The following is a 27,900-nucleotide window of genomic DNA, read 5'->3' as shown; positions in this document are numbered from 1 at the left end:
GATTTTAGATAAACAAGGCTACCTTTGCACTTTTATATAAGGATGTACAGTAGTTGGTTAAAAGTGCAACCCAAACCATTTCTACTTCGGAGAAAATTCAAAAGGGTAAGAAGAGCTAGGGCGGTAGCCTTAGCTAAGTAATAAACAACGATATTGTAACAGCTAAGAAATAAAGGGAACCATGATTTCCCAAAAAAAACACGGTCACTACACTCTCTGACAACTCAACGCCTCCTGCCCGCACCGAGGCACACGCACGGCAGCCGCTGCTCCGCCTTCGAAGGCTGCTGTAGGCGAGATCTGCAAAATATATCCGCGCAGCAACCCGTGCCCTGCTGGAGGACAGGAGAGCCAATCACAGCGCAGGGCGACACCCTCGCACTCAGAGAGCGAGAGAGAGCAAAGCCTTCTCACCCCCTTCAGGCCGGCGCAGTGGTACATCCCTAAGGCGTTCTGGGTCCCCTCCCCAAGCAGGCTCAGTGGTACAGCCGCGAAGGGCGGCTGGTTCCCTCCCCCACCGGCGGAGGGAGACGCCATTGCGGAGTTGTTTGTGAAGCAGCAGAGCGAGAGCAGGCGGCCGCCGGGGAGGGAGACGTCGGCGTTGCCAGCGGTGCTAAGGCCTTTTTTTTGGAGGTGGGGAGGCCCGAGGATTCATTTGGCAGCCGAGGGGAGCGGGGAGCATCATGTCCACCCCAGCTAGGCGGAGGCTAATGAGAGATTTCAAGAGGTAAGCGCTCTTCCCCTTTCCTTCCTCCTCCCGAGAGCTCTGGCTGCTTCCCAGGGCCGGAATGCGCCCCCTCCCTCCCGCCTTCTCTGGAGGAGGAGGAGGAAGGGGTCCCCCCTTCGCTCTTGGGGACCCCCTTGTGAGAGCCTAGCTGCTCACCTTTGCCTTTTGCCCTTCCAGAGGAGCTGGGGGGGGGGGCTTTCTGTGTTTAGGGCGGAGGGGAAGAAGAACTCTAGATTTCGCCTGTCCGTCTCTACCCCAAAAAAAACCTGCTGGGAGGACAAAGAGTTCAAGAGTTTCCACTTCCTCCCCTCGAAAAGATCTGCCCTTGCCCCGCACCCAGACTGCCCCCCACCCTTCCTCCTTCCCCTTCTTCCTCTCTTAAGAAGAAGAAAGTCAAGGTGCTTCTATAAGAACAAGGGCTGTGCTAGACAAAAGACTTAAGAAGCTTGCTGGGTTTTGTCCTCTTCTCTCTTCAACACCCCCCCCCCCAAATAAAATAAAAGAGAGGCCAAACTGATTCGAGAGACCATTCTCTCTTTTTTTTGGCTTTGACGCCCCTTTGTAGAATACTTGTCTTGTTGATATAAGGGAGTTGGATTGAAATAGACTGGATTGACCACGTCACAGGTACAGATGAAGCCCCCCCCCAACTCAGGGGAATGACCTAGGGAGCCAGTTTGTTTATAGCATGGGACGTTATGCAAAATAGTGATTAGGTCACTGGTTTTAAGAAGTTGCCTCTTACCTGTTTTTTTTCTATCCTGCACCCACCCCTCCAAGTACTCAGCATGCAAGCTGCCTTTGGGGTTTGCCGAGTGTGAAAACGGGCTTGTTACATAAAAGCCACAGTAAATGGTATACCCAAGAAATGATTTTCAACGGTTTGGTTTTCTTTTCTTTTTAAGGAAGGAAACTGGTAGGCCACAGAGCTGTATTAAATGCAAGCTTTGTTATTTCCGTTTAATAGAGTTTTTCTATGCTCTTCATCCACTGATCCCAAAGCATCTTGCCAATGTGATGCTTCAAAAATAAAAGAAGCCATTGTCACAGCCTCAGGTTACCCAGTGAGCCAACAGTGGAGCTGTAAATAAAACTCCATCCAGTCCAGTGTCCCCCTCTTTCCTTTAGCTATGTTGAATCTTTTAATCCCCAAGGATCTGCCCCAGAGTAGAGTTTCAGTGCATTTGGTATTCACTCTACTCTGTTCCCTTATGACTTGGACTTATGCAAAGAGAACTGGTATATGAATTATCTCTCAGAAATGTAAACTCTTTAAAAGGCTGGCCAGTGAATTCCATAGCTTCCTGGGTGGGTGGGGGGGATAGGGGAAATGGTGAAGAGAAACATTGATTTTTTTTAATTTTTGCTATATAACCAGCTGTGTTTTTCAAAAGCAGGGAGAATGCTGACTGTGCTTAAGTGAATGCAATGATTTTAGTCATGGCTTATAGAAAATGCTAACTTTCTCACACTGAAGTGGTTTGTGCCTATTAACAATGCAGGCTTGTGTTGTTTCCGTGTTTGTTTAGGGCTGCTTCCTATAATTGCTCTTTGCCTCTTAGCTTTTACTGACATCTGGAGGCATCTGTGAAGGTTATGCTGAAGTTGGCAAAATAATGGCCATTTTATTTTCTCAAGCAGGTTGCCAAGAAAGACATCCTATCCAAATATGCTTTTCCTGGCACTGCAAATGGATTCTACAAAGAAACCTGTCCATATTCTATAAAATTACAATATATACATTGTATACTTAAATATTGTTTAGATAACATTACACAGGAACTATTACAGCATGGATGTTGTTAAGTGTACAGACAGCTATATGGTCTCCAACTTTGCTTAAATTTGGGATTAATAGAGGAGTAAAGAAACAAAATAACTGCATGAACAGGTGAACATTTTAAAATGGGATCCAGTTGCTGCTGAATTGCCATAGGACTGCAGATAGTTGTATTTCCCCAGTATGGCAAATGTGGTTATGCCATGCCACAGAATGGGTTGGTGCTGTGACACAATAGCCGTATCCAACAATGCAGTATTGCACAAAGCTGTGATCCTGAACAGTTTTCTTGAATGCATTCCATTGAAACCAGCAAGGCTTACTTTGAAATAAATGTGTCAGAATTAATTTCAGGAACTGAACTTATACATTCCTCAGTCAAGCCAAGTTTCACTATGGGAACTTTATACTTCCAGGTTCCTTTTAATAATTGTTTTACTGGTTTCACTATACTGACTTAAATTTAAAAATATGCCCTAAGACACCTTACGTTGCATCTGGAACAACATGAAAAAAAAAATTATGACCCCAGAACCAAGCAATATTTTCACCAAGGCACCGATGTTTTGAAAACTGACACAAAAGTTAGAAAGGTTATGATTAGAATTTAAACTGCACTTAACTTGCTAGTTGTTGTTTTTAAACCCAGTGTTGTGTGAGCTAGCACAGTCCTTTTGAAAGAGGACATAAAATGCACTAACTATAAGGGATCCCTAGCCTAGATATTTGTTAAACAACTCCACATAACACTATTGATGAAGACATTTTAACTACTGAATTGGCAAATATCTGGCACTAGAAATCTCAAAATGGAATGCGTTTGTTTCAAAGTGCATGCTAGATAGCTGGTTTCACATAGAAACTGGGATTCATGTCAGGAAACACTTAGTTCAAAGCTCACCTCAACTGTTCTAAGTATTCTTGGATAACGTATGTGAAGTGTTGTGAACATTTGAAATTTACTATATAAATGTTGAGTATTTGGCACTCAAGCCATCTGAGTTAAGGAAGGTATATTTTGCTTAAGTCTTATTTCATTTAGGCTGACTTGGTAGTAAATGGCATCCTTGCTCCCTCTAATCTTCAATTAACTCTGTTTGCATGTGAAATCCCAGTCAGGGCTGCAAAATCTTCATAGCTGAAGGCTTTTCACAGCATGGTGTTCATGAAGCTTCAAGAACCAAAGCTATCTCTGAACAGCACATGGGGCTTAATGCTTTTGCTGAGACACTGGCATGCAAGCTGGCTATCATGTAGCAAGAAGTCACGTTCCTTTGCTCTCCAGCCAAGGTTTTAGGTAGCTTGTGCTGTTGACATTAAGCTGATTGAACTGAGCATGCTCCAAGAAGAGAGCTGTATAAATGCAGGGTAGTTTTAAGGGCAAGGAACTGTATGTAGACTGACAATGCAGCATGCTGTTAATTTGCTGTTATTCCTAATGCCACTCTGTTGCAAGTCTTCCTTCCCAATACAGTGGTACCTCGGGTTAAGTACTTAATTCGTTCCAGAGGTCCTTACTTAACCTGAAACTGTTCTTAACCTGAAGCACCACTTTAGCTAATGGGGCCTCCTGCTGCCGCCACGCCGCCAGAGCACGATTTCTGTACTCCTCCTGAAGCAAAGTTCTTAAGCTGAAGCACTATTTCTAGGTTAGCGGAGTCTGTAACCTGAAGCGTATGTAACCCGAGGTACCACTGTAAATGGAAATGTACTTTTTGATGTGAGGGCTACTGACAGAGAATTATTTCAGTGTCTTAAATCTCTAATTTTCCTTGGCAAATTGTTGCAAACGCTTAAATAAACATGATTAACAGACTATCACTAATATTGTAGTTCTGCTGTAAAAATGTCCGTATACAATACTGGCATAACAAGGCAAGCTCTTGTGTTACATAAAGTAAGCGTGTGGAGGTCATATTTGCCACATGGAAGGAGTTCACTCTGTCTCTTCAGCTTTTCTTTAAGAGATGTCCATGTATGTAATCCAGCTTGAGGAATTTAGTGATTTTTTAAAAAGATGCATCTTGACCATGTTGGGACTTTTTTTTTTAATGGAGTAACATATGGAGGTGGGTTGAAATGGGCTGGCACAGCACACTCTGAAATCAAATTGTTCCACCAACCAAAATAGAACAGCACTGTCTCACTACAGATATTATTAATGATCATCATTTCTCTACTGAAAACCCAGATAAAATATATTTCTGTAGTGTACAGAATCTCACAACCAGAGCAACCTAAATAAAATTGAAGCAAAATACATTTAGGAAGCTTAAGTAGAGTCTGGGTCACCTGACAAGGTTATGAAAACTATAAATTATTTCCATGGGAAAGCTTCCTGAAATAGTGACATAAAAACACAAGTAGGCACCTAAGACTCATTACAGATGATGTCTACTTGCTTTCATTAGGTATAGAGTTCCATAATCCCATGCCATCACTTTAAATTCACAATTTCTTGTTGAGGATAGCCAGGCACCATTTGACAAGTCTTATGTGGCAGAATCCAAAGTTCAAGCAGGGGTTATGGAATAGGGCAGCATTTGAAGTACATTGGCCTTAGGTTGTTTAGAACTTCATATACTAATAGTAAGACCTTGAAGAAAGATAATCAGCATGTGATAGCCGGTGCAGCTCCTTCAACACAGGTGTTGGTTTGTTGGTAGCCAACACCCAATAGCAACCGGGCTGTGGAATTCTGCACCATCTGCAGCTTTCATATCAGCCTTAAGGGTAGCCCAACATAAAGCTCATTACATTAGTCTATCCTAAAAGTTACCAATGCATGAGCCACCATAGTGGAGCTAACCCACAGCTGACAAACCAGCTGAATCAAGGGTCTTGATTTCGCCTGATGTTTCAGTAATGTTCTGTGTTTCAAACAGACATAATTTATGGCTTCAGTAGATACTTGCCAATATGTGAACAAATAACAGTTCATTTTCCGTATAGTTATCTCCTAGCGATGGTCTGAATGCTCATGAGAAGGATTCAGCTTGCTAGTAGAGCATCTGTTTGGATGCAGATGGTCCCTGCCTCAGTACCCAGCAATAGCCACCACAAAGCAGATCTCAGGTTGACTACCAACACTACTTACGTGGTGGCATAAGTGAGCAGACAAGCTTTGCTTACATCAGGCACCAGAAGTGCTATGCCTGAGAAAAGATGTGCAAGTGTCCCCAACTCTCCTCCTCTTACAGCTGTAGAAAAGAGGATAATCATCATAGACACCTATACAGAATGCTGACTGACCATTGAGGAGACAGAAAACCAGATGGGAGGAGGAATGGGTGGAATATCATAAAGGAAGGCATGGCTGGTTGGTTGGTTGGGTGGCTGGCTGGCTGGAATAGTGTGTTTACACTATGGATTTTAATGTCTCCATGCATTCTGCTTTCTTCTTTAAAGATTACAGGAAGATCCACCCGTGGGGGTCAGTGGTGCACCATCTGAGAACAACATAATGCAATGGAATGCAGTTATTTTTGGGTAAGTGAACCTTACCTTCATTATAAAGGAAATGAATGAATATATTCTAAGTTATTTTCTGTGTCACTTTCACAAATGCTAAATGATGACTGAAACAATTGAGCTCATCATTGAAAACAGATTGTTAAGGGCCCAGTCTTGCACTCTAGAGTATTCAGTTTAACAGGGCAACATGGAACGTAAAGGATAAGATTCAACTAAGAAGCCCCACCAGTGGAAGCCCACGCAAGGACTTCTGCTAGCTCAGTGGGGCTTCCCCCTCTCCTACCTTGCACACACACATGCCCAAAGTGGGGGTGGGGTCAGGAGAACCCCTTGAACAACATGCAGGGGGAGGGGCACAAATGTTTGTGTTGATGAAGCAATCTGTTTAGCACTAAATTGAATCCCTCTCAAATCATTCTCTTTTAAGCTTTCTTATGATATAGCATGTAATTGTACAAGCATGACACTTTTAATTGAGAGTGGAACAAGCTGAGGACTTTGGCTGAAAATTCCAGTGAATGTATTGTCTCAAATTAGAGCTTTGCAAGTGAGACTCTTTGCAGAGGCACTGCAATATCTAGAGTTTGGGAATCAAATATATTTTCAGTAACACATTTATATACCAAGCTACTGGCCACTGTTTTATGAGAACCTAAATGGCAGAAAATAGCTTGTGAGTTCTGTTTGTTCATTTACAGTTAAGGAATTATTAATTCGTATTATCTCTCTTTCCAGGCCAGAAGGTACTCCCTTTGAAGATGGTAAGCTTTTAAAACATTTTTTGCTTCTGGTAGCTTTTCTCAAATTTAGAATCTAAGCACAGGAATCTTGCATTATGTTGCCATATGTTACCTGTAATAGTTGTCTGATATTGTTATATTGAGGATAGCATTCCAGTTGTAGTAGTAATACATGTAAGCAAAGGTAAAGGAGCCCTGGACGGTTAAGTCCAGTCAAAGACGACTTTGGGGTGCAGCGCTCATCAAACTTAAGGCCGAGGTAGGTAGCATTTGTCTGCAAACAGCTTTCCGGCTCATGTGGCCAGCATGACTAAACTACATCTGGCACAACAGGACACAGTGACGATTGCCAGAGCACACAGAAATGCCGTTTACCTTCCCATGGCAGCAGTAGCTTTTTACCTACTTGCACTGGTATGCTTTCGAATTGCTAGGTTGGCAGAAGCTGGGATAGAGCAATGGGAACTAACCCCATCATGCATATTCAAACCCCTGACCTTCCAGTTGGGAACCCCAAGAGGCTCGGTGGTTTAGACCACAGTACCACTTGCTCCCTACCCGTAATGCATGTAAACATTGGTAACAAAAACCCAACTATCTGTTTTTAAAGCCCATTATTCTTACAGTACCTACTAGCAAGAAGTCCTAGTACTTTAAATCATATAAATTTACTTGTTTGACCATAAGCCCCTAACAATACTAAGGCTGCAGTCCTAACCCCACTCACCTTGGAGTAAGTCACATTGAAGTCAACAAAACTTACTTTTCAGTAGACCTGTTTAGGATTGCACTGTACAATATAAATAAAATCCACTTAGTTGAAAGGGTCTTTTATCATTTAGGTTTGCAGCCCAAGTACACAAAGTGCTAATCAGTCTGATGGTTTCATGAAGTAGGTTGTCACATCCTTAATCTAAAATTGGGTCATCTGGAGGAGTTATAAATTAACCATGACGGACAATTTGGAAATATTTTAATGCTTGAATTTGCAGCTGGTTCTACTGGAGCTCCCTCTGACTGCTCCAAAATTCCTATCTCCAGTGACAATTGCATATTTGCAATGGAGACCCTGACGTAACAGACAGGGATCCAAAGAACCCCAAGACCAATTCTGTTTGTTCAATTAAACTTTGGACTTGTGTTTCTTGAATAGAACTCCCCCATGACACATGGAAAATAGATTTTGAAATTTTGTTGTTCCCTCCCTCCCTCTCTCTCCCCCCCCCCAAAAAAAATTACTGAGCATGCCCAAGACTTTGGGCATCGCTAAAGTAGCTATTTGGCTTTTAGCCACAGTTTCCATCAACAAGGCACTTAGGCACAGAATAAAGCAGTCAGACATAATTGTTGATGAACAGCTTGGGTGTCTTCCAAATGTGATATTCAACTGGAAAAGAGTGGGCCCATGGGGTGGGGTGTGTGTGTGTGTGTGTGTGTGTGTGTGTGTATGTGTGTATGAGAGAGAGCGAGAGAGAGAGCGTGTGTGCACAATAGCCCCACTCAAGGACGGTACCTAAAACCAGACCTTCAATATGATTTTGAGCTTGTATTCAGTAGAGCCTGCTAAGATTTGGGGGGAAGTTCACATTAGTTCATTCCAACATTTTTCATGCTTTTTTGGTAATGCTTGGCTTTGCCCATAGCACATGATCCTGATTCCTCTTTTGATACTGAAAATAAAAACAACTTCACGTTCCCTTGAACTGATCTGTATATAAAACTGTCTCGGTGAAAATAACCACAGTAAAGTATATGGCTGTTCTTGCAGTGGTTGAAGCAGACTTAAAGCCACCTGTTTATCACTCTCTAGTGTTGTGTCTTGAACAGGTTTTTTAAAAAAGTTGAAGTTCCAAAATTTTGTGTGGGTGTTCCCCCCCCCCCCCACCTTTTGTTTCTTTTAAGATCTGTATTGGTCTTATTTAGAACTAGTATATAAGTGTTTCCTGCAAACTTGTAAGTCTTAATGACCATAGAGCTGTTCTGTGCTCATACTGATTATTCTAGTTCACACTAGAAGGTGAAGTGGATGACTCTTGGGTGTCCTACAAAAAAAATCAGCGGAAGATTCAACTTTGTAACTTGTTGTATTTTGTGTGTGTGTTTTAAACTTGATTCCGTCAGTTGTAGTTGAAAAGGAGGGGTAAAGCAGTTTTTGGGAGAGCTTCCCAGGTTTGAGACAATTTTTGCTTAGCACCTGTAGTGAAGTAAATGGCTACTTGCAAGCTCCAGACACCTGAGGCTCTCATGTATAGCCCAGGGGAACTTGTTAGTGCAGGGAAAACGCAGGCTGTCATCACAAAAATGACGGCAAATGTTTCTGATAATCTATTTGATGGTAAGTTGTTTGTCTCTGACCCAGCCCATAGATTCTGTTAGTTTTTGATACCCAGTTGGATGTAGCGAAGACTTCAAGGCTGTCAACTGAATGTTGACAGTTCTCTTTTTTTTTTTTTAAGTGTCCCTTTCTCAATACGAAAAACACACAAAAGCAGCAAAAAAGAGGCATGCTTCAAATTACTGCTGGAAATGTAGGTACTAGAAGCCTTGTGTATTTCTAAGAGAATGTTACTTCTTTCAAAATAAAATTATGGCTGAGGTCAATGGGCCTTGTAGTCCAAAATGTTTGGAGGGCACCAGGTTGCTCCAGAAAAAAAGAAAGAAAAGCACACCTGTACTTACTGTCCTGGGAGCAAGTTTTCTTTTGAAACATTGACATTTTTAGATGTATAGGCATGCGACTCCTCATTTGTGTATAGTGCTTCATCCTCAACTGCCCAGCTTTTTTGCTTTTCGTTTTCTCAAAGGATGTGTTTGACTGTGCTGGATAATTTCAGGCCAATTTACACATTCAGATTCTGTCCCCACATAGAACACATTATTATTTTTAGAAACAGTGTGAAATGCATGAGTTCAGATCTTTGAAATGTATCTGTATCTCACATATATGTATGTGTGTGTGAAAGAGAGAAATATCACATGATGATCTCGAGCATAGATTTCATGCTGCTTTCTTCACAGAAATACTTTCATTGTAGTAAATGTATAATGTATGAAGACCTGTTCATTAGAACAGTTAATCAGCGCCAGCTTAAAATGCCTGTTATGTAACTCATAAATATCTGAGCTGAATAGGTTTGCCAGACATTTATCTAACTCCATTTGTGTTTAGTTTTTAATACCAAACCAATGTTACATTTTCAACCTGTGGAAATTCAAAAGGAATATACCTGATTCATCTGCATATTTTTCTACACAGTTTTAGATTCTACTCTTGAGTGGGCTGCTAAGATACTCTTAGGATGCTGATGTTATTTCTATTCATAGCTGTGTACTGCAGCATTTTATTAACTCTAAAAATAATGTTAGACTAAGTGTTTATTTTTATTTCAAGAGTAGTAGACCTCTTGTTAATCATAAGTGCTTTTGAAAGGAATTAGTTTTTCTGCTATATATTTGCGATCTTAAGATGTTTGTAATAGCTTTGTTATATAACTCTAAACTGCCTTATGAGATGGGATACAAATGTATTAAATAAATACATTTTTAGGCTTGTTTAGGCTTTTAAAAACAGATTCATCTACATGATTTGTTCTTGTTTGTTGCCCCCTTTCTGTCCCTTTCTCTCTTTTTTTACAGGTACCTTTAAACTAGTAATAGAATTTTCAGAAGAATATCCAAATAAGCCTCCAACTGTTCGGTTTTTATCAAAAATGTTTCATCCCAATGGTAAGTTTTCATAAAGAATATGTAAAAACCTTAGATGCAAGCATGTGCCCTCTGACTTTTAACAAAGTTTTAATATCCATATCAATTGCTGAAGGTAATTGTCATGGCAACTACTTAACACAGAAATTCTTCACAGCCTGCAGCCAATACTTTCATTAAAATAATATCTGAACACTGAACAGCCATGTTATACTGGCAATCAGAAAAATAAATGGAAACTAATTAAGTTTAGAAATAGTTTGTTCTATTAGAGACCAATAAAGAACTTCCTGATTAAGGGAATTGCTTTGGAGGGTACAGTGGGGAATGGGGAAAGATCCATTGCATGAGTGGCCGCCTCTGTTGGATCCAGCCCCCTACATCTGCAAAATCCAAAGCCTTAATGAATGTTGCAGCTGGAGCTGTAATCTTCCTTAATATCTGTGCTCCTTTTTGGAAGCTTTCTGTCTCAAAATTTGTTGCTGAATCCTGTGTGTATAGCATATGGCTGCTTCTCTTTTAGGCAAGGAGCTCAGTTAACAGGGAGCAGTATTGATGCTGTCCAAGCACTGATTGAATCGAGGCCCTGTGTACAATATTTTTGAAACCTTTCCTCCCATTCTTCCTGTAGCCTAAGCAACTTGCTGTTCATCAGCTGAAGAGTGAGGAGGAATGAGAGATTGTTTTTACTGAGATGTCAAATGTAGCTAGACAATATACACTGTTTTAAAGAGAGACAGCGAGCCAGAAGCCCATAATGTGAAGGAGGATTGATCCTCCTTTTGGAGAGGAACTTTTATGTCCCTGCTCAGTGTGTGTAACTAACATACGCATAGAGGAACCCATATATTTTAACTTGGTTAGGAAGATTGGTTAGAGATAAAGTGAGAGGGTTCCTCTTCTATTGCTACAAATCAAAGGAAACCGAACACCTTTCATATAATTATCTTCAGATTTTGCATCAGGATTGTTATGAGGCATGAGTCTCTATCAGCACATTGAACTGCAGAAAAACCCGTCGTGGGAACAAGAATTTCACTTTGATTTTCTTCCTGCCCAAAAGTGAACAATAAATAAATGGATACTACCTCCCAAAATGCCTAGTGACCAGTACTTCTAACCTGTGCCCACACAAGATTAACTGCAGGTTGCCTCATTGGTGAAAAGTTAGTGTGCAATATGCTCTTCTCCTATGTATTTTCTGCAGCATGATCTATGCATGTTTATGAAGATTTCAATATGAATTAAAATGCTGAACTTTTGGAGAAATGCATCGCCCGTTCACATGTAGCATTAAACTGGCATAAACTTGAAATAATAGTGGTATAATTTTAAAACCTTCTTTTCATTTTAGTATATGCAGATGGTAGCATATGTTTAGATATCCTTCAGAATCGCTGGAGTCCTACGTATGATGTCTCATCTATTTTAACCTCAATTCAGGTAATCTTAGTAAATAACATACTGCTCTTCATAGTAGTCTACTCATCTGAGAAGCTGATGGGGGAAATTGCTGGTGAAGATTGAGTCCTTTCTGTCTTGAGCAATTTATTAGAGTGAATATTTTGAACTATTTCTAGTAACTGTACGGCTACTTAGTAAGTCATTTTGTCTAAAGTGCTTGTCAAAAGGATTGTTATTTTTCTTTTACTGTATCAGTTTAGATGTAATATTAAATGTAAATGTTGTAAGAACAGGGCCTGGGCTTCTTGTAACCCTCAAACATGGCATTCTACTCTGGTTAGATCTCTTCATTTTGATGGCTGCTGCTTTATATTCCACCCCCAATTTTGGCTTCCTTTTCTCTTTCCAGTCGCTGCTTGACGAACCCAATCCAAATAGTCCTGCCAACAGTCAGGCTGCACAACTTTATCAGGAAAACAAGCGCGAATATGAAAAAAGAGTTTCGGCTATTGTTGAACAAAGTTGGAATGATTCATAAGAAATAACTACTTCATTAACCGACATCCTCATAATCATCATGTACAATTTAACTCGCGATAGGAAATGCTATCAGAACTTCTCAAGTGCCACGTTTGACTTGCATACAGATGTGTTTGCAAAAATAAGCCCTTCAGTTTCAAAACTCTAAAAGCTTGTGTACCTTGATTAATGTACTTTCTATTGCATGTTATGACCTAAGTTATTGCTACATAAATTTGTAATATATCCTGTTTGTATTTTTTTCAAAGTGTATAATGTTGGTGTGAAGTTTTCATGACAGAATATACATATTTTGTAAATCTGTACTTTTTTCAAAATATTGAATGCCTTATTTTTGAATTCTTTAGATTTATAAATTGGACAAAAATCACTTAACAGAGTTTTATATATAAAATATTTCATGTAAAGCTGAAATACATAACCTCAGTGCAAGACATTTTTCTGTCACTTCTTTCAAGTTTTCCATGGGCTCACAGATCGCTTGCATGCAGATCTAACTACAAAAATACATTCAGATGTAAGATGCCCTCTTGTGTGCAGTCTAAAATTCTGCCTAGATAATCCCCCCCCCCCCCCCAGTGTTGGAAGAACCTTACAGTTCTCAGCACTTTGGTGTGGTAGAGAAGTACTTGGAGCTCCATTTTTTCCCAACACAGATTTTGACATTATTTACATTTTCTTATATGGTGCTCTTTCTTTGGGGAGCTTGGTACATAAGCTGCCTTCTGCCAGTCATGCAGGATAGGATAAAGTGGCGAAAAGATGGGCATGCCACTCAGACATGCAACTCACAAATAAGTGCCCCATATCCAAACTTAACACCAGTCATTACATTAGCAACTTTTAACTGGCCAAAACCATTCACAGCAGAGCCAGTACACAAGGTGCAGAGAGTTCTTCCATTCACTAATGCAGACCATTGCCATAGCTATGTATATGCCCAAACAACTGAGTTTTAATCACATGCAGGGAGTAATTCTGCCTTGTATCTCATTTTACCTCTCTGCTTACAGAAAGCTCTTTGGTCAGAGGAGAGAGGAAGTTCTGTGAATGGAAAGCCAAATCTTCCCAGGTTACCTTTCGTGCAGTTCCATAGTAGATTTGGGAGGGGAAGATAGGGAGAGAAAGGAGAAGCAGTAAAAATGGCTTTCCTGCCTTCTGTGAGTAGAGGGACACAATGAGATGCAGCCTTTGGTTAACTTTCTTATTGTAGGCACTACATCAGTACAGCAATGTTTTCAGTTTAACATAGAATCAAAATGAGATCTAAACCTGTTTCAAATGGTGATAGAGGAAAACAGGATGACTCTAACCACCAGGTCACTTTTTATCAATGGGACTTCTTCCTGCATGATGGGTATGAGCAAGTACAAGAAATCCTTTGCATAGATGCTTCCCCTTTGCTTATTACATTATTATCCCACCTTTCCAGTAATTGGGTCTTAAGATGCCTAACAATAGCAGTACAATAGAACAGCAACAAAATAAAATCAAGCCAGGAGAAACAGTTTCCAACCTCTTGAAAACCAGTTAAAACAAACATCAACATAACTAAAAAGCCAGATGTTGAGTCTAAGGCCTGTATAAATGAAAATGTACTTGCCTGCTGGTGGTAGGTTGTCAAGCCTGGTTAGCCCCTTCCTTTTCCTTGGCAAGGCATTCAAGAGCCTGCAAGTAGCAGGTGAAAAGGTCCTATTTTTTTTTTTTTAGTTCCCATCAAATGCGCTTCATATGGTGGGAAATGCAGACTTTCAGATGACACGGTCCCAAGTCACTTAGGACTTTACAGGCCACACAGCTCACACTTTGGATTTTACCTAGAAACAGACTTGCTAGCCTATGAAGTTATGAAAACATGGGAACTGCATGCCCCTGATAGCTGGCCCCCCTCACTGGGTGCAGCAACTTGAACTTCTGAATACTCTTCAAAGACCGTCTCATGTGGAGTGTCACAGTTGTCCAAATGAGATTTAAGTAAGTTACGTGCTAACGATGGCCTGATACTGCAAGGAACAGGCACAGTTTTTGCACTAACTTTAGCTGTGCAAAAGTGCTGCTGGATACTGTCAAAACCCATCCATGCTCGCTGCTGAATGCAAAGGTACACCTAAACTATATCTTCAAAGGGAGTGCAGCCCTATCCAAGGCTGATTGAAAACGCAGCTATCTTACAATCAGTCAGGAGCATTCTGTCCTGTGTGGTTTGAGCTTCAGTTTGCCCTCATTAAGTCTTGTTACTGAATCAGGCTTTCATTCAGAACAGTTTCCATGGATTTAAACGTAAAAGGTAAAAGTTTTGGGTACTGTCAGAATACTGGTGATAGCAAAATTTTGCTGAGTTAAGGTACTTTTATAAAAATAAATTTCCAGTGTCACATGGTGATAAATTCAAAACCAAGGAAAAGTATGATATGATTTTATTTATTTAATACTTCTAAAAAATCCTGAAAGTTCAGATGCATTTAGTACTTTACGGTTTAAGGAACTGCAATCCTAGATCATTTCAGTTGCAAATTTCAATTGTATAGTTACAATTCTGAAACAAGTTAAAAAAAATAAATCCTACTATGACTTTGAAAACTCAGATTTATGAAAGACACAACATTAATAGTAATAGCAAATACTAGGAAATGTTCTGAATTTACCTTCATGTGTACTCTGTTGAACGTGGTGGAAAACGATTTGTACAAAATCACTGGCTAGAAGTTCAATTCTTTAATAACCAAAGTAGAAAGTACAAGACTTCTCTTTTGTGCTCTATCATTGCAGCTCTTTCACAAGCATCTAATTCAGTTTTCCTTAACTGCTATGCATGTGTGATCTTTGTTTTGGTTAAGATTATGTTACTTCTATATAAATAGTACCCATGTACTGATATCAGAATACATGTTACTATAACAACCTTCTCATTAACAGGCATACTAGGTCATTTAAGTCCTGCCTTTGCTAAATGAAAGATAAACACTACCTTGGCTAAAGAATATGCTTGCTTGGTGAATTGTAGGAATGGAAACTCTAAAAAGGATTGGGAAATATTATCAAATTCTCAGGGGCTAACCTTTTTATTTAAGGCCAGGAAAGATGTGGTGGTAATACAAACAATCACTTGCATTACATTAAAGAGGGACTTTAATATTCTCTCACAATAATAGATGTAAACGCAGATTAAGATAGTGGAAGTTTACAACCCAACAGTAGGAAAAAGGGCTTCACAATTAACTAGTGGTATTAGGGTGGGTATTTTTGGCTATCAGTAATGGTTGCTGGGATAAGAAAATGATAAAATGTGAGAATGGGTTTGGGTTTGGGGATTTTTAAAATACATTTTAAAAAGAAAATAAACACAGTAATTTTCTCCTTGCCAACCACAGTCCATGTCCCTGCGTCAGAGGTCATACGCTTTCTAGGGAGACTCACAGTAATAAGGCAGTAATTTTCTGCTGCTTCTTTCCGTAGTTCAGATTCCTGTCATAACTTTTACCCATAAAAGTTATTGATAGGTTAGAACTGTACAACCAAAGAGAATATGCACAGGAGCTGAATTGTGCTCAGCATGAACTGCAAGTGGGGCAGACAAAAGTGAGAATATCTTTCCAGAGTCAGGTGGGGGTGGTAGAGAATATTTCCCCCCACCAACCCTGGATCAAACCTGTGAGAACATGTAATAGAGTCTGTTTCCAGGGAAGACAGGCAATACCTGCTAGATCAGGTGTGGAGAACCTTTGTTCCTCTCCATGTGTTGCTGAATCCCAGCAAGCATAGGAGTTGTAGCAACACCAGGAGGGCCAAAGGCTCCTTACACCTGACCCAGGTAGCAGTTTCCTATGTTCTGAAATGTGGCAGAGTGTACTCTCCATGTGACAACTCCACACAGGGGAGCTGTGCTACTGGTAGCAGCAGGGGAAAGGAATCTCCTAGCCTAATATGACAGCAGGCCTCTGGTAGTAGTGACATAGGTACATTTGGAAGCACTTTGCCAGCAAGCGTGTCAAACTGACCTGACAGTCTTTCCCCCACATGAATAGCCACTTCAGATGAGGTGATTGGGAGCAGAGGGCGTTTAACCCATTCCCTGCTTTGTTTATCCACTCTAAATGATCACATGTGGTTTCATTTAGAATGCTGTGAGGGAAAGCCACTTGCATGGAAGGCACTTTCAGAACAGAGAAAGGTGAGGTGAGGTAGGAAAGCGAAGTGCCCCTCACTGTCCCCTTTCCCTCTGCCCCCTGACTGTCACATATCATCAACCTCCTGGAAGTCTTCAAACAGAAAGAACCGTTATGGCACTGTTACAGACAGTGCAAGTGTTAATGTTCACATCTCAAGCTGAGGTTTGTGTGTGTGGAACATATAAACTAAGCTTTTGCATTTTTATGTAGCCAGTCTTCTTTATATTAAAAAAACATGTTTCCCTTTCTCAGTCCCAATATGTAGAAAGAGTCGGTGGCCAATTAGTGTGCTCTTCCCTCTCAATGACCAAGTCACACAAATATCAGTTTTTGCCTGACCATTTGCCTGACCAATGACCAACAACAACAACAACAACAACAACAACAGGGATGTAATATATGAAGAACCCTAAGAACTGGAACCAGATAGCAGGCTCATTGCTAGCATATCATTTACCATGGGAAAATAGGTGTGAGTCACTGACCCGGAACCTGCCTTGTGCTCCCGCCTTTCTTTTTATTTTGGTATGGCATTAGCACTAACATTTTTATTTTCCTGCAATGTGGTATGTATAGAGACTAGCCATGCAGGCCTAGGGCTCCTTTCAATACTCCTTATAGGCAGTCTGGCAGTGAGCCACAAATATCCCAACAGCAGCAGTTATAGAAGTGCTGACTGAGCCTGAGCAGCTAGACCTGCCAGTGCTGCCATTTTCTTTCCTACAAAATGCAGTGAGCTTCATAGAATCATAGAGTTGTAGAGTTGGAAGAGACTCTGAGGGGAATCTAGTCCAACCCTCTGCAATGTAGAAATTTCAGCTAAAGCAGCCATGACAGATAGCCATCCAAACTCAGCTTTAAAATGTCCAAAGGGGAGTCTACCACCTTCCAAGGACATCCGTTCCATGGTCAAATAGCTCTTACCATCAGAAAGTTCTCACAGTGTTAGGCAAAATTTCCTTTCATGTAACTTGAAGCCATTGGTTTGGGCCCTATGCTCCAGAGCAGGAGAAAACAAGTTGGCTCCATCTTCCATGTGACAGCCCTTTAAATTTTTGAAGATGGCTATCCTATCTCCTCTCAGTCTCCTCTTTTCCAGGCTAAACATCCCCAACTCCCTCAACTGTTCCTCATAAGGCTTGGTTTCCAGACTCTTGATCATCTCGGTCGCCCTCCTCTGCACACTTTCCAACTTGTCAATATCCTTTTTAAATTACAGCCTCCAGAACTCTACACCACAGTATGCCAGGTGTGGTCTGACCAAGGCAGAATAGAACAGGACTATTACTTTCCTTGACCTGGACACTATACTTCTGTTGATGCAGCCTAGAATAGCATTAGCTTTTTCTGCTGCTGCACCACACTGTTGACTCGTGTTAAGCTTGTGGTCTACTATAGGTAGGAGTCTGATCAAAACTATCTGGGTTGGCCATTAATATAGGCCAGAAAAGGGCAGGGGCAGAACTTGCATTGTGACACAAAGTAGAAATAATTCATTGAATTCACTGCCACAAGATGTAGCTGTAAGACAAATTCATTAAAAACAGATTTATCAATGGGCATTAGCCACAATGGTTAAATCCAGATCCAGGTGCTCTTGGAGGAAACTGATTTTCTAGATCCATTTCAATCGAGGTTTAGGCCGGGTACTTCTGGGGCCATTACTGTCACTTGAGGCTCAGGTGGCCTCAGTTGTGAGGAGTGCCTTCCATCCCTGTCTGGACAGGGATAGCCTAATTTCTGTCCTCTATGCTCTGGTAACCTCTAGGTTAGATTACTACAATGTGTTATACATGGGGCTGCATCTGAAGACGGTTTCCGAAACTTCAACTGGTGCAGAATTCAGCAGCCAGGCTGCTGACCAGGGGAAGATGGTTTGAGCATACAATGCCAATCTTGGTTCTACTGCATTGGCTGCCACTTAGTTTACAGGGCCATTTCAAAGCGCTATAAAGCCTTAAATGGTTCAGGACCACCTCTCCACCCCAGACTCTGTGATCATCATCTGAGTCCTTCTTTGGGTGCCGCCTCCATGAAAGGTCTGGAGGGCAGCAACACAAGAACAAACCTTTTAGGTTTGAAGACAGCTATCATATTAAAACATAGTTGCCAACACCACAGTTAAAAATGCTACAATTTTATTATAAAACACACACAAAATTCAGTTCAGTATAGAGACAGCTGCTCACAAAATATTTCTACAAGTTTGTTTTAAAAAGAACACTTTACACAACAGCTTAAAGGCCTGTGAACCTGTATTCTTGTGGGGATCAGCTGGCAAAAAGAATTTTGTAACTTGAGGACAAACTACAAAAAGAACCTGGCTCCATTCCCCATTACAATAGGTGTATTCTTAGGATGTTTATGTGATTCTTTTGATCTATGCTTCACCGTCTCTAATATAGAGTCTCCATCTCAAAAGTGATGAAAGCAAGTAAAGAAAATGTATGACAACTTTTTACAGACAGATGGGGATGCTTTGTAAATTTTTGGATACACACTTTAAAAACTGATGGCGTGACACTGGTATTAAATTCCTCTCTCTTTTTCTTGAGTTAAATTTTGACATGAAAAATGCTTTAATGAAAAAGCTGACTAGCATTTCTCTTCTTTCATCTCTTAGCTTTGTGAAAAAGTATTCGGTAAATATTTTATACTACTTTGTATAGAACATTAGTGGGAAATGGTCTGTTTATTTGGCTCCTGGAAAATGATTGCCAAATGTGCAGCTCTGAATTATGTACAGGGTTAGCAAGAGAGAATCTGACCCTAAAACACAACACTGGCCTCATATCATCTCAGATCGACCATTTCCTGTTATGCAAAACTAGCCAAACGTTCCTCACAAAATACTACAAAAGAGAGAGCCAACTTTGAATATGTGTGGAAAACTGGTCCTGGTCCTGAAGAAGACTTGCTTGGTTGGTGGGCAGAATACTAACTCTAATGCTACAATGTCTATGCCTGCTCCTAAGGAATTCAGAACATGAGCTGTACATCTGTATTTATACTTCTATCCCACCTTTCTCCAAGGAGCTCAAGGTGGCAAAAATGTTTCTCCCCCCCCCCCCAATGTATCCTCACAACAACCCTGTGAGGAAGGATAGGCTGCGATACTGTGACCCAAGGTTGCTCAGTGAGCTTGAAGACTTAGTGAGGATTTGAACCCAGGTTTCCCAGGTCCTAGTCCAGCACTAACCACTACACTGGCACCTGAGGAGGGGTGCAGAATGATAAAACTAACTTTTTCACCTTCAGCTTTCTCAAAAGGGAAAAAAAGAAGGAAGTTGAGGGACGAAAGAGTTCAAAGTAAAGCAAACTGATAACTGGAAGACCACAGACAAGAACTGTCACCTGAATAGCATTAGTTAACTAACATTATTGATTCATTTATTCAATAAATTTGCTGTTATCAAGTAAGTGGAGCAATGGGGTGTTTTAAATTCCCGTTAATTGTAGGTTGTCTGTTTTGAGTATTTTATTTTGAGAGAAAGAAATGTGTGCATGTTCTGTAACTTCAGAGTGATTGCAGCCTGGTCCTGATCACAGAAATGCAAGGCATTAAATTTGGCATCATCAACAGAATTGAGGAGTCTAAAAAAAAAGAGCACAATAATCTCAGAGGCATAATGAGCCTTGCTGGTGAGAACACTGGTGACAAGGCAGAAAGGGTACAGGCTCAGTGATCCAGGGAACAAACTCCATTAACTTTCCTTTGTTTCTTTAGACTATGCTAGGTTTTTAATGGTAAAATATGCAAGGGAACAAGACAGCGTCTGGGGAATTTAAAGCTATTCTGCAATGCATGCTTTGGTTTCATGAGTTGCCAACTGAAGCAGGGTATAAAAAAGGGTGGTGTTAGTTTGGCCATCGAATCAAAAGGAGATGGCAGAACACATCTTTAAGTGTCTGTTGTATGTGTTTGAAAGGTTCTATTTAACAATTCAGGGTTCCACTGAACATTTGAGGGAATAGGCCCCAGGGCTTTGGGGGGCTTTAGGAGCAATTCAATAGCTGGATCAAGTGAGGACCCAAGGCACAACAAATGGTCGAGAGATTTCTGGAAGGGGTTTGTGTTCCACATAGCATTATTAAACTAAAATGGCACTTTCGGCAAATGGGGAAACATCCTTCTGGGATTTTTAGGAGAATGATTTCTCAGCTTTACAGAAAACAAAACAAGGCTTTTGTAGAGAATCTTGCCAGGGCTTTTGACTGTATCAGTGCATTGCAACAAAAGTCCAGCGATGCTGATTGTGCACAGATGGAGAGGAGGAAGAGGCAAGATGGAAGGAGCTGAAGCAACTGAAAGCAGGAAGAGGATGCTGGAAAAGATACAGAGGGAGATGCAAAAGTTGAAAGCAGGTCTGACGCACAGCGTTTACAAAGCTGAAGAACAGAGCCATGACACAGCAGAAGGGACTGTTGGTTACAGGATAAACTTGATGAAGATGGCAGGCCTATCTGCCAAAGATGTGGTAAAGCAGGGCACATTGCCAGTGGAGAAAAATGATGCTGGCAAGAGTGTTCATTAGTTGGAAAAGTCTATCAGAGCTCTGGAGCAGCTGATGAGACAGGTGCAAGACATGGAAGTGGAGTGGGAAGAGGAAAGGGAGCAGCACTCCATGGCTGTGGCTGCCTGGAGGCTGGAAACAGATGTAATAATGGATCTGAAGGCCCAAAGGGACTTTGCTAGCAAGAATCATGAAGCAGCCATCAAACAACACTGCAAATTGCAGGCCCAAATGAAAGATTAAATGCACAGATGAATGATACTTACATGAAATGTTAACACAGGCCATTGAGGACGAGAAGACATCCCTCTCTTGCTGCGTCTGACATTTGGCACACTCCTTTTCATGGGAGCAGATTATTCGGTTTGAAGGAGGAACTTGCAGCTGTTGAACATGCTAAATGTCAGGCACAGCAAGAGAGGGATGAGATTGCAGTGCCTGAAGGCTTGGATAGCTCTGCTTGAAGAAGAACTGGAGGAAGAACAATTCAATTGTGAGCTGTATCTAAAGGAAGCAGATCTTCAGATTGACCAGATAAAAGCAGACCTAGACATAGAGGATAGTAAAGCCCATGAAGAATGAAAATGCTCACCGGCAGCTTCAGCATCCGAACAAGGAGTTTAAGGCCAAGCTGCAGGAAATGGAGAATGCTTCAAAGTTTAAATACAAGTCTTCCATCACTGTTCCGGAAGCAAGGACAGTACAACTGGAAGAACAGCTGGATGCTAGAACAAAGGTAAATAAAGTCCCCAGCAAGCAGGTGCAATGTACTGAGACGAAGCAAAAAGGTGTGGTACTGCAAGTGGCTGCCTCAGTTTGGGTTGCTTCACTTCAAAAAGGGTATCATAGAATTGGCAAAGGTTTAGAAAACGGGAACCAAAATGTCTGAGGGAATGGATAAACTCCCATATGAGTAAAGGATCACAGCATTTGGGGCTTTTTAGTTTAGAGATGAGGCAAGTAAATGGCAACATAACAGTTGCATAACATGGAGAAAATTGAGGATAAAAGCTTTTCCCCCTCACATAAAACTAGAACTCATGGAGATCCAATGAAGCTGAATATCAAAAGATTCAGGACAAATAAAGCTACTTCTTTATACAATACATGAACTAAAGAATTCACTCCCATGAGAGGCAGTGATGGCCAACAGCTTTATGACTTTTAAAAAAGAGGATCCGAAATTTACGGAAGAGAAGTTCAGGCTACTGACCCCGATTGCTATCTTGTACCTCCCCAGTTGGAGGCAATATGCTTCTGCATACCAGGTTCTGGAAGCCACAGGAGAGTGTGCTTGCACTCAGGTCCTGCTTCCTGACTTCCCATGGGCATCTGAGTGGTCTCTGTGAGAACAGAATGCTGAACTAGGTGGGCCACTGATTCAGCAGGGGTATTATTAGGTTCTTATGAGAATCGTAATGCTGTCAAGGTGACCTTAAGTGAAATTCCCACAAAGCAATGGTTTGGGATGCCTACAAATAGGGGACAAGGGGTTAGCTCCACTGATTTTGACTTTGAGACAAGAGTCTTTGGCACTCCAAGAAGCCCCAAAGAGACATTCCCTCTAGAGTTCATGAGAGTGGTGGAACCTCTTGTTTACGACAGGGGATAAGTTGTGGCTCTGACTAGCTTAAAGGGACAAACACAGTCATGCGGGATACATGAGGACAGGTATCATTAGAGCAGGGCAAATGTAAGGCCAGCTCCTAAGGACTTTAGAACACAAGCAATGCATCTGGGAGGGGCATGGAATGGTGGTGGTGGAAGTGAGTCTCAGTGAAGGAAGTACAGTTGGGGCAGAGCAAAGTAAGAGGCCAGAGAGAAGACACAAGGGGAAGCAGCAAAGTTATAAAGAAGATGGAAAAAGGGATCTAATGAAGGATACAGAAGAAGGAAGAGGGGAGGGAGAGAGGACACAGAAAAGTGAACTCTGAAAGACCAAAGACAGAAACTGTCACTTAAATAAAAGCAGTTAACTGACAATACAATTCATTTACTCAAGAGATTCACTGTTGCGAAATAACCAGCAGGTGATTGCTGTTGGGTATTTTAATTGTTCATGAATTATTGTAATTTTTGTTTCCTGGTTGTGTGTGCATTTTTTTTATGACAAGTAGTTCCCTGATGTGAGAGTGATTGCAGCCTGCTCCTTCTCATCCTGATCACAGAACCCTTAAGCATTATAGCTACATCTAGTCAGATATGCACCTTGTGTACCCAGCAAGTCAAAGGCCCTGCTTAATGAGGTTAGCAGATAGCAGGTCACAATGCTCTACATCAGAGCTTTCCAAACTGTACGTCGCGACAGATTTGTGTGTCGGCTGCAGCGTGTAGGTGTGTCACACGAATGCTCCCCACACTCCTCGCAGGGCTGGAACGGAGTTAGTTTGACCTCTGGTTTGCTAGTAAAGCTGAATTACTGTGACACGAAATGATGCATGTCTAAAAAGTGTCACCAACATGAAAAGTTTGGAAATCTCTGCTCTACACTCTATCCCCCCAAGGGTCACAGAAACATTGACAAGTCCCTGATGACATCCTTTAAAATGCCTAAACCACCTAGGACACAGTAAGCCACTGTTTCGTGCTCAGTATTCTCACGATCCTACGACCATCCTCCTGTGCCACCTTGGCAAGGTAACCAAAAAGACACCAACCTTCACCACCTTCCTGCTGCTGATGCCATCTGCCAAATTAAGCCTCTGGTGACACCTACTTCCCCATCTAGCCATCTCTCCACCACTTAACTGCTGGTCTCCAGTAAGTGAGCAGGCATATTGATCTTGTCAAGAACCTGGGCATGGAGCAGGCACCACTTGTATCCTAGTGCCTACTCTCCCTGCCACCACAAAGCAGAGACAGACAGGCATATTTGCACTTTGGCTGCTCTAGATACAGTATTTGCTTCTCTGCTCTGAGCAGCTGGTCCTTCTCCTCATCTTTAGCAAACCAGTACACAGAGAAGACAATCTGCTAAACATGTTACATGTTAAGATTCTTGAACCTGGGGGAAGACCTTTGAACCAGGCCCCCATACCAATTTCTGGAAGGGCTTTTCTGTGCCAGGTGATCAAAAGGGGAAGAATAAGAGTCTTTGGTATCTTTTAAAATCTGAATCAAGATATACATTTTTTAATTAAAAAAACCCCATTAAAATCAGTATCCAGTGTAAATATAGCCTTATTTAAAATGCATCTTGGAAGTGATCCTTCTTGCAGTGTCAGGATTGCAGTCTTCCACGTTAAGCCGATGGTGTGGCATAATGAAAGCTTGACATCTCTTCTCTTGGACACTAGTGTTGATTCTAAAAGAAAAAGAAAAAGAAAAGTGTGCAGTAGAGGGCAGTTAAGCCAATCACAATTGCATCTATCTGAAATAATGAAATTATTATTTAAAATGTTTAGTTTAGTCATGCATTAAATAAGGCACCTCAGCAATAAGAAATCCTGTAGCACGGCATGATCATTCTCAAAGTTTGTAATTTATTATGTATCTCCTGCAGGATGAACGAAAGCCGTACTCCCAGTTTACTCACTTGTAAGTGATTCTAAAATAAGTCATTAACAAGTAAATAAGTCCAGACTAATTCATACAACCATTTCAGCCCTTGGCAGCTGGCCTACCTACCAGATGCTGTGGTACTCCAACACACATCAGCTCCAACCTGCATAGGCCATCAACATCAACACTAGTTACTACTGTATTACAGTTGTGTAAGGCCAGCTGTGGGTGTTAAGTGGCATGTGCACACAACTACGCATAATATAATTAATAAATCTTGCCATGACCTGAGTTGCTGAAGTCAGCACTGGCTTTCCCCTATGGTTACTATATATTAAAATGATTGTAAGTGAGCCCTGGGACACTGCATTATCATATGTTAGCGTTACTAAAACAGATTTTAATGACTTTTTAAATACAACCAAGCAGACAGTCTGATCAGCACATACCTGTCACATTACATAGTTTTGATTCTTTTCCTGACACTTAAGTCACAACAGATCAAACTGGCTTTCACCTCCTCTACCATATGCTTACCACAATACTATGTATTGTCTACAGGGACAATTTTCCGTAGTATTTTAGTAAGCAGTAAAGGTAAAGGTAAAGGTACCCCTGCCCGTACGGGCCAGTCTTGACAGACTCTAGGGTTGTGCGCCCATCTCACTCAAAGAGGCCGAGGGCCAGCACTGTCCGGAGACACTTCCGGGTCACGTGGCCAGCGTGACATCGCTGCTCTGGCGAGCCAGAGCCGCACACGGAAATGCCGTTTACCTTCCCGCTAGTAAGCGGTCCCTATTTATCTACTTGCACCCAGGGGTGCTTTCGAACTGCTAGGTTGGCAGGCGCTGGGACCGAACAGCGGGAGCGCACCCCGCCGCGGGGATTCGAACTGCCGACCTTTCGATCGGCAAGCCCTAGGCACTGAGGCTTTAACCCACAGCGCCACCAGCCTCCCTAGTAAGCAGTAGTGCCATGCAATTATCAAAATGCAATTAGGTGTAACATTTGCTCAAAATTCCACATTTTGTGAATAGTTAAAATTTGATCTAGTGGAATAAAGCTTTGGAAAATAAGGACAACTAGGATTTGGGTAAAGGAAGTCAAAGAACTATTAGGCAAAGGGAAACTAGGGATGTTGGTAGTCTTTAACCTACCTCTAGTTTTTTTCAGCTTTCCCTAAAGCTGCATGCATGTATTCACACTTTTCCCTGCAACCATAAAGACAGAAAATGTTTAATTTATAATGGCACCAGGTTACATAAGTTAATGTAAATAAAGTCAAAGGGGTCTATCCAATGGCGGCTTTGCAATGTAATGTGCTGCATGAAAGCAGTTTTTCCAAAGTACTAGAACACTAAGATCAAGAGAGAACTAAGTTACTTTTGGGGAGCTATAATAAAATACTCAATAACGGATCACAACATTCTCTTTCCAATTGAATTAATTATGTGTATTAGGAGATCCTATTCTGACCCTAACCAGTTTCAGTATTTAAAGTAAGTCCCTTCAACATTTCAGGTTCCCCACCCCAAGAGTTCCCAAATCATGAATATTCACCTTTTTCATTATCTCATCACGGGTTGTGAAATGTGGTGCATCTTCAACTTCAATTCCCTCAGCCATTTCAGTTACCTTCTCCAAGAGATCTTTGTTGTAGCTGAATAAAAAGAAGAGTAAATGGAATATTTGTCCAATATTTTGCTGTTCCTCTCGGTTCTCAATACTCACAATCCATGTGTGATTTTTAAAAAGTTTAGCCTTGTAATTTTAGCAGCTGAAACTGCAGTATACATTAAAGGTAGAAAAGGCTGAAAGGGTGAGTGAGGAAAACTGGGTTCTTCTATCTAGACCAACTCAGTCTTCTTCTTGGATTTTAATTGCATTGCAAGACCAACCTCCCTTGTGTGCTTCACTTATATATGTAGGAACGGATTCAACAAACAAGTCCTGCCAGTGAAAACCTGTGTGCAAGGGACCTTCATTAGCACAACTGAGTTTCCTCCCTGCAACTCCAACCCCAACCCCCAATTGGCTGCTGGTGGTGGGGGTGTCAGGAAAACCACCAGGAGAGGGCACACTGCTTCATCAGGAAAGCAGAAATGCTTGCACTGCTCTGAACAACTTGTTTAGCACTGCACTGAATTCCTCTCATTATTCCCCCACCAAACCAAGCAGTTAGGAAGTAAATTTTATTAAGTTTCTCCTAACAATGCCTGGAACAGATTACAGTGGTACCTCATGTTAAGTACTTAATTCGTTCTGGAGGTCTGTTCTTAAGCTGAAACTGTTCTTAACCTGAAGCACCACTTTAGCTAATGGGGCCTCCTGCTGCCGCTGCGCCGCCGGAGCCCGATTTCTGTTCTCATCCTGAAGCAAAGTTCTTAACCTGAAGCACTATTTCTGGGTTAGCAGAGTCTGTAACCTGAAGCGTATGTAACCTGAGGTACCACTGTACCTGAAGTGTGAAATGTATCTGCTCAGTTTTAGCAGGGGAAATATTGTTGCCACTGCGGCTGCAATCTTTACCCTCTCCTTTAAACACAGCAAGATCGAGGCTTGCTGTAACTTCTAAGTACTGTAAACAAGTATAGGGTGCTGCTGCTGCATCGGAGCCTTTCAACACCTAAGTCACATAATATTTTTATACTGAAAACCTACAATATGGCCACAGAAGCAAGGGGATTTCCACGGACAGAAACAGATATGTTAGCTGCAACTCTCAGCATCAGCAACTGTTAAAAAACTCGCAGGTGGGCAAATATGGAAGGGAACCATGTGTGCGTGCCTGTAAAAGCACGTGGGATGGGTATTGTCTCCTCTTTTTTTACTATTATTATATAATGTGTTTTGTGATTTATGTTGCAAAGCGCCCTGTGGTCTTTGGATTAAAGGCGGTATATAAATTTAATAAGTTAAAAAAAAAAGGGAGCGGAAGTTAGATTCTGCCGCCACATGCCGCTAGTCCTTTGGAAGGCGGGAGGGAGATGGGGCGGTACCTGCATCCCATGAAGATGTGATTGGCCCAAACCATAGAGAGCGAGAGCAGCTGGTCCACGCGGAGCGGAGAGAGCGCCTCCCCATCTCCCGGCGGATAATTGCGCACGATGAAGGCACGCCGCGCCTGCCAGTGCTTGTCGTTTTCCGAGTAGGAACGGAACTGCTCGGGGAACTCGGCCTCGCAGTCGTCGCTCACCATCCCTCTCACTCTTCCGTGCTCTACAGCCCGCCAGAAAATAAAAAGGGGGGGGGGGACTGCGGGGAAACGGATATGACGCATCCGTTCGAAAGCGAGGGCGGGGAAGAAAACAGGAAGAATAACATTGCCGCTCTGGCCTTGCCCTCT

The 27,900-nt window shown here is 41.6% G+C and overlaps 2 protein-coding genes across 3 annotated transcripts; one reads left to right on the top strand and one right to left on the bottom strand.

Annotated features, from left to right (window-relative positions):
* Positions 1–252: 252 nt before the first annotated feature.
* UBE2B (ubiquitin conjugating enzyme E2 B) lies at positions 253–15,348 on the top strand. Its single transcript, XM_083428963.1, has 6 exons — positions 253–727; positions 5,916–5,996; positions 6,717–6,742; positions 10,358–10,447; positions 11,781–11,869; positions 12,240–15,348. Exons 1-6 carry the CDS (start codon positions 684–686, stop codon positions 12,366–12,368), a joined length of 459 nt encoding a protein of 152 aa, XP_083285089.1. The 5' UTR covers positions 253–683; the 3' UTR covers positions 12,369–15,348.
* Positions 15,349–18,660: 3,312 nt separating this feature from the next.
* CDKN2AIPNL (CDKN2A interacting protein N-terminal like) lies at positions 18,661–27,831 on the bottom strand. Of its 2 annotated transcripts, XM_083428958.1 has the most exons (4): positions 27,554–27,831; positions 26,115–26,214; positions 25,712–25,765; positions 18,661–24,357 (listed from the first exon to the last, which is right to left on the bottom strand). In XM_083428958.1, the coding sequence occupies exons 1-3, from the start codon at positions 27,751–27,753 to the stop codon at positions 25,754–25,756; spliced, it is 312 nt and encodes a 103-aa protein (XP_083285084.1). In that variant the 5' UTR covers positions 27,754–27,831; the 3' UTR covers positions 18,661–24,357; positions 25,712–25,753. The 2 variants fall into 2 exon arrangements, with proteins under 2 accessions (XP_083285084.1, XP_083285085.1); XM_083428959.1 differs by lacking the exon at positions 25,712–25,765 and having other exon boundaries at positions 27,554–27,830.
* Positions 27,832–27,900: the final 69 nt, after the last annotated feature.

The sequence above is a fragment of the Podarcis tiliguerta genome (genome assembly GCF_965153285.1).
Source record: "Podarcis tiliguerta genome assembly, chromosome: 2".
Taxonomy (NCBI): Eukaryota; Metazoa; Chordata; class Lepidosauria; order Squamata; family Lacertidae; genus Podarcis; species Podarcis tiliguerta.
The sequence above is the reverse complement of the archived record's forward strand: the minus strand, read 5'-3'. Positions and strand labels throughout refer to the sequence as shown.

Bases quoted from the DNA above. Each gene is read 5' to 3' on its own strand.
- UBE2B (XM_083428963.1), top strand. From the start codon at position 684: ATGTCCACCCCAGCTAGGCGGAGGCTAATGAGAGATTTCAAGAG. The intron at 6,743-10,357 runs GTAAGCTTTTAA...CTTTTTTTACAG, and splicing joins AGGTACTCCCTTTGAAGATG to GTACCTTTAAACTAGTAATA. The intron at 11,870-12,239 runs GTAATCTTAGTA...TTCTCTTTCCAG, and splicing joins CTATTTTAACCTCAATTCAG to TCGCTGCTTGACGAACCCAA.
- CDKN2AIPNL (XM_083428958.1), bottom strand. From the start codon at position 27,753: ATGGTGAGCGACGACTGCGAGGCCGAGTTCCCCGAGCAGTTCCGTTCC. The intron at 26,215-27,553 runs GTACCGCCCCAT...CTTTTTATTCAG, and splicing joins CACATCTTCATGGGATGCAG to CTACAACAAAGATCTCTTGG.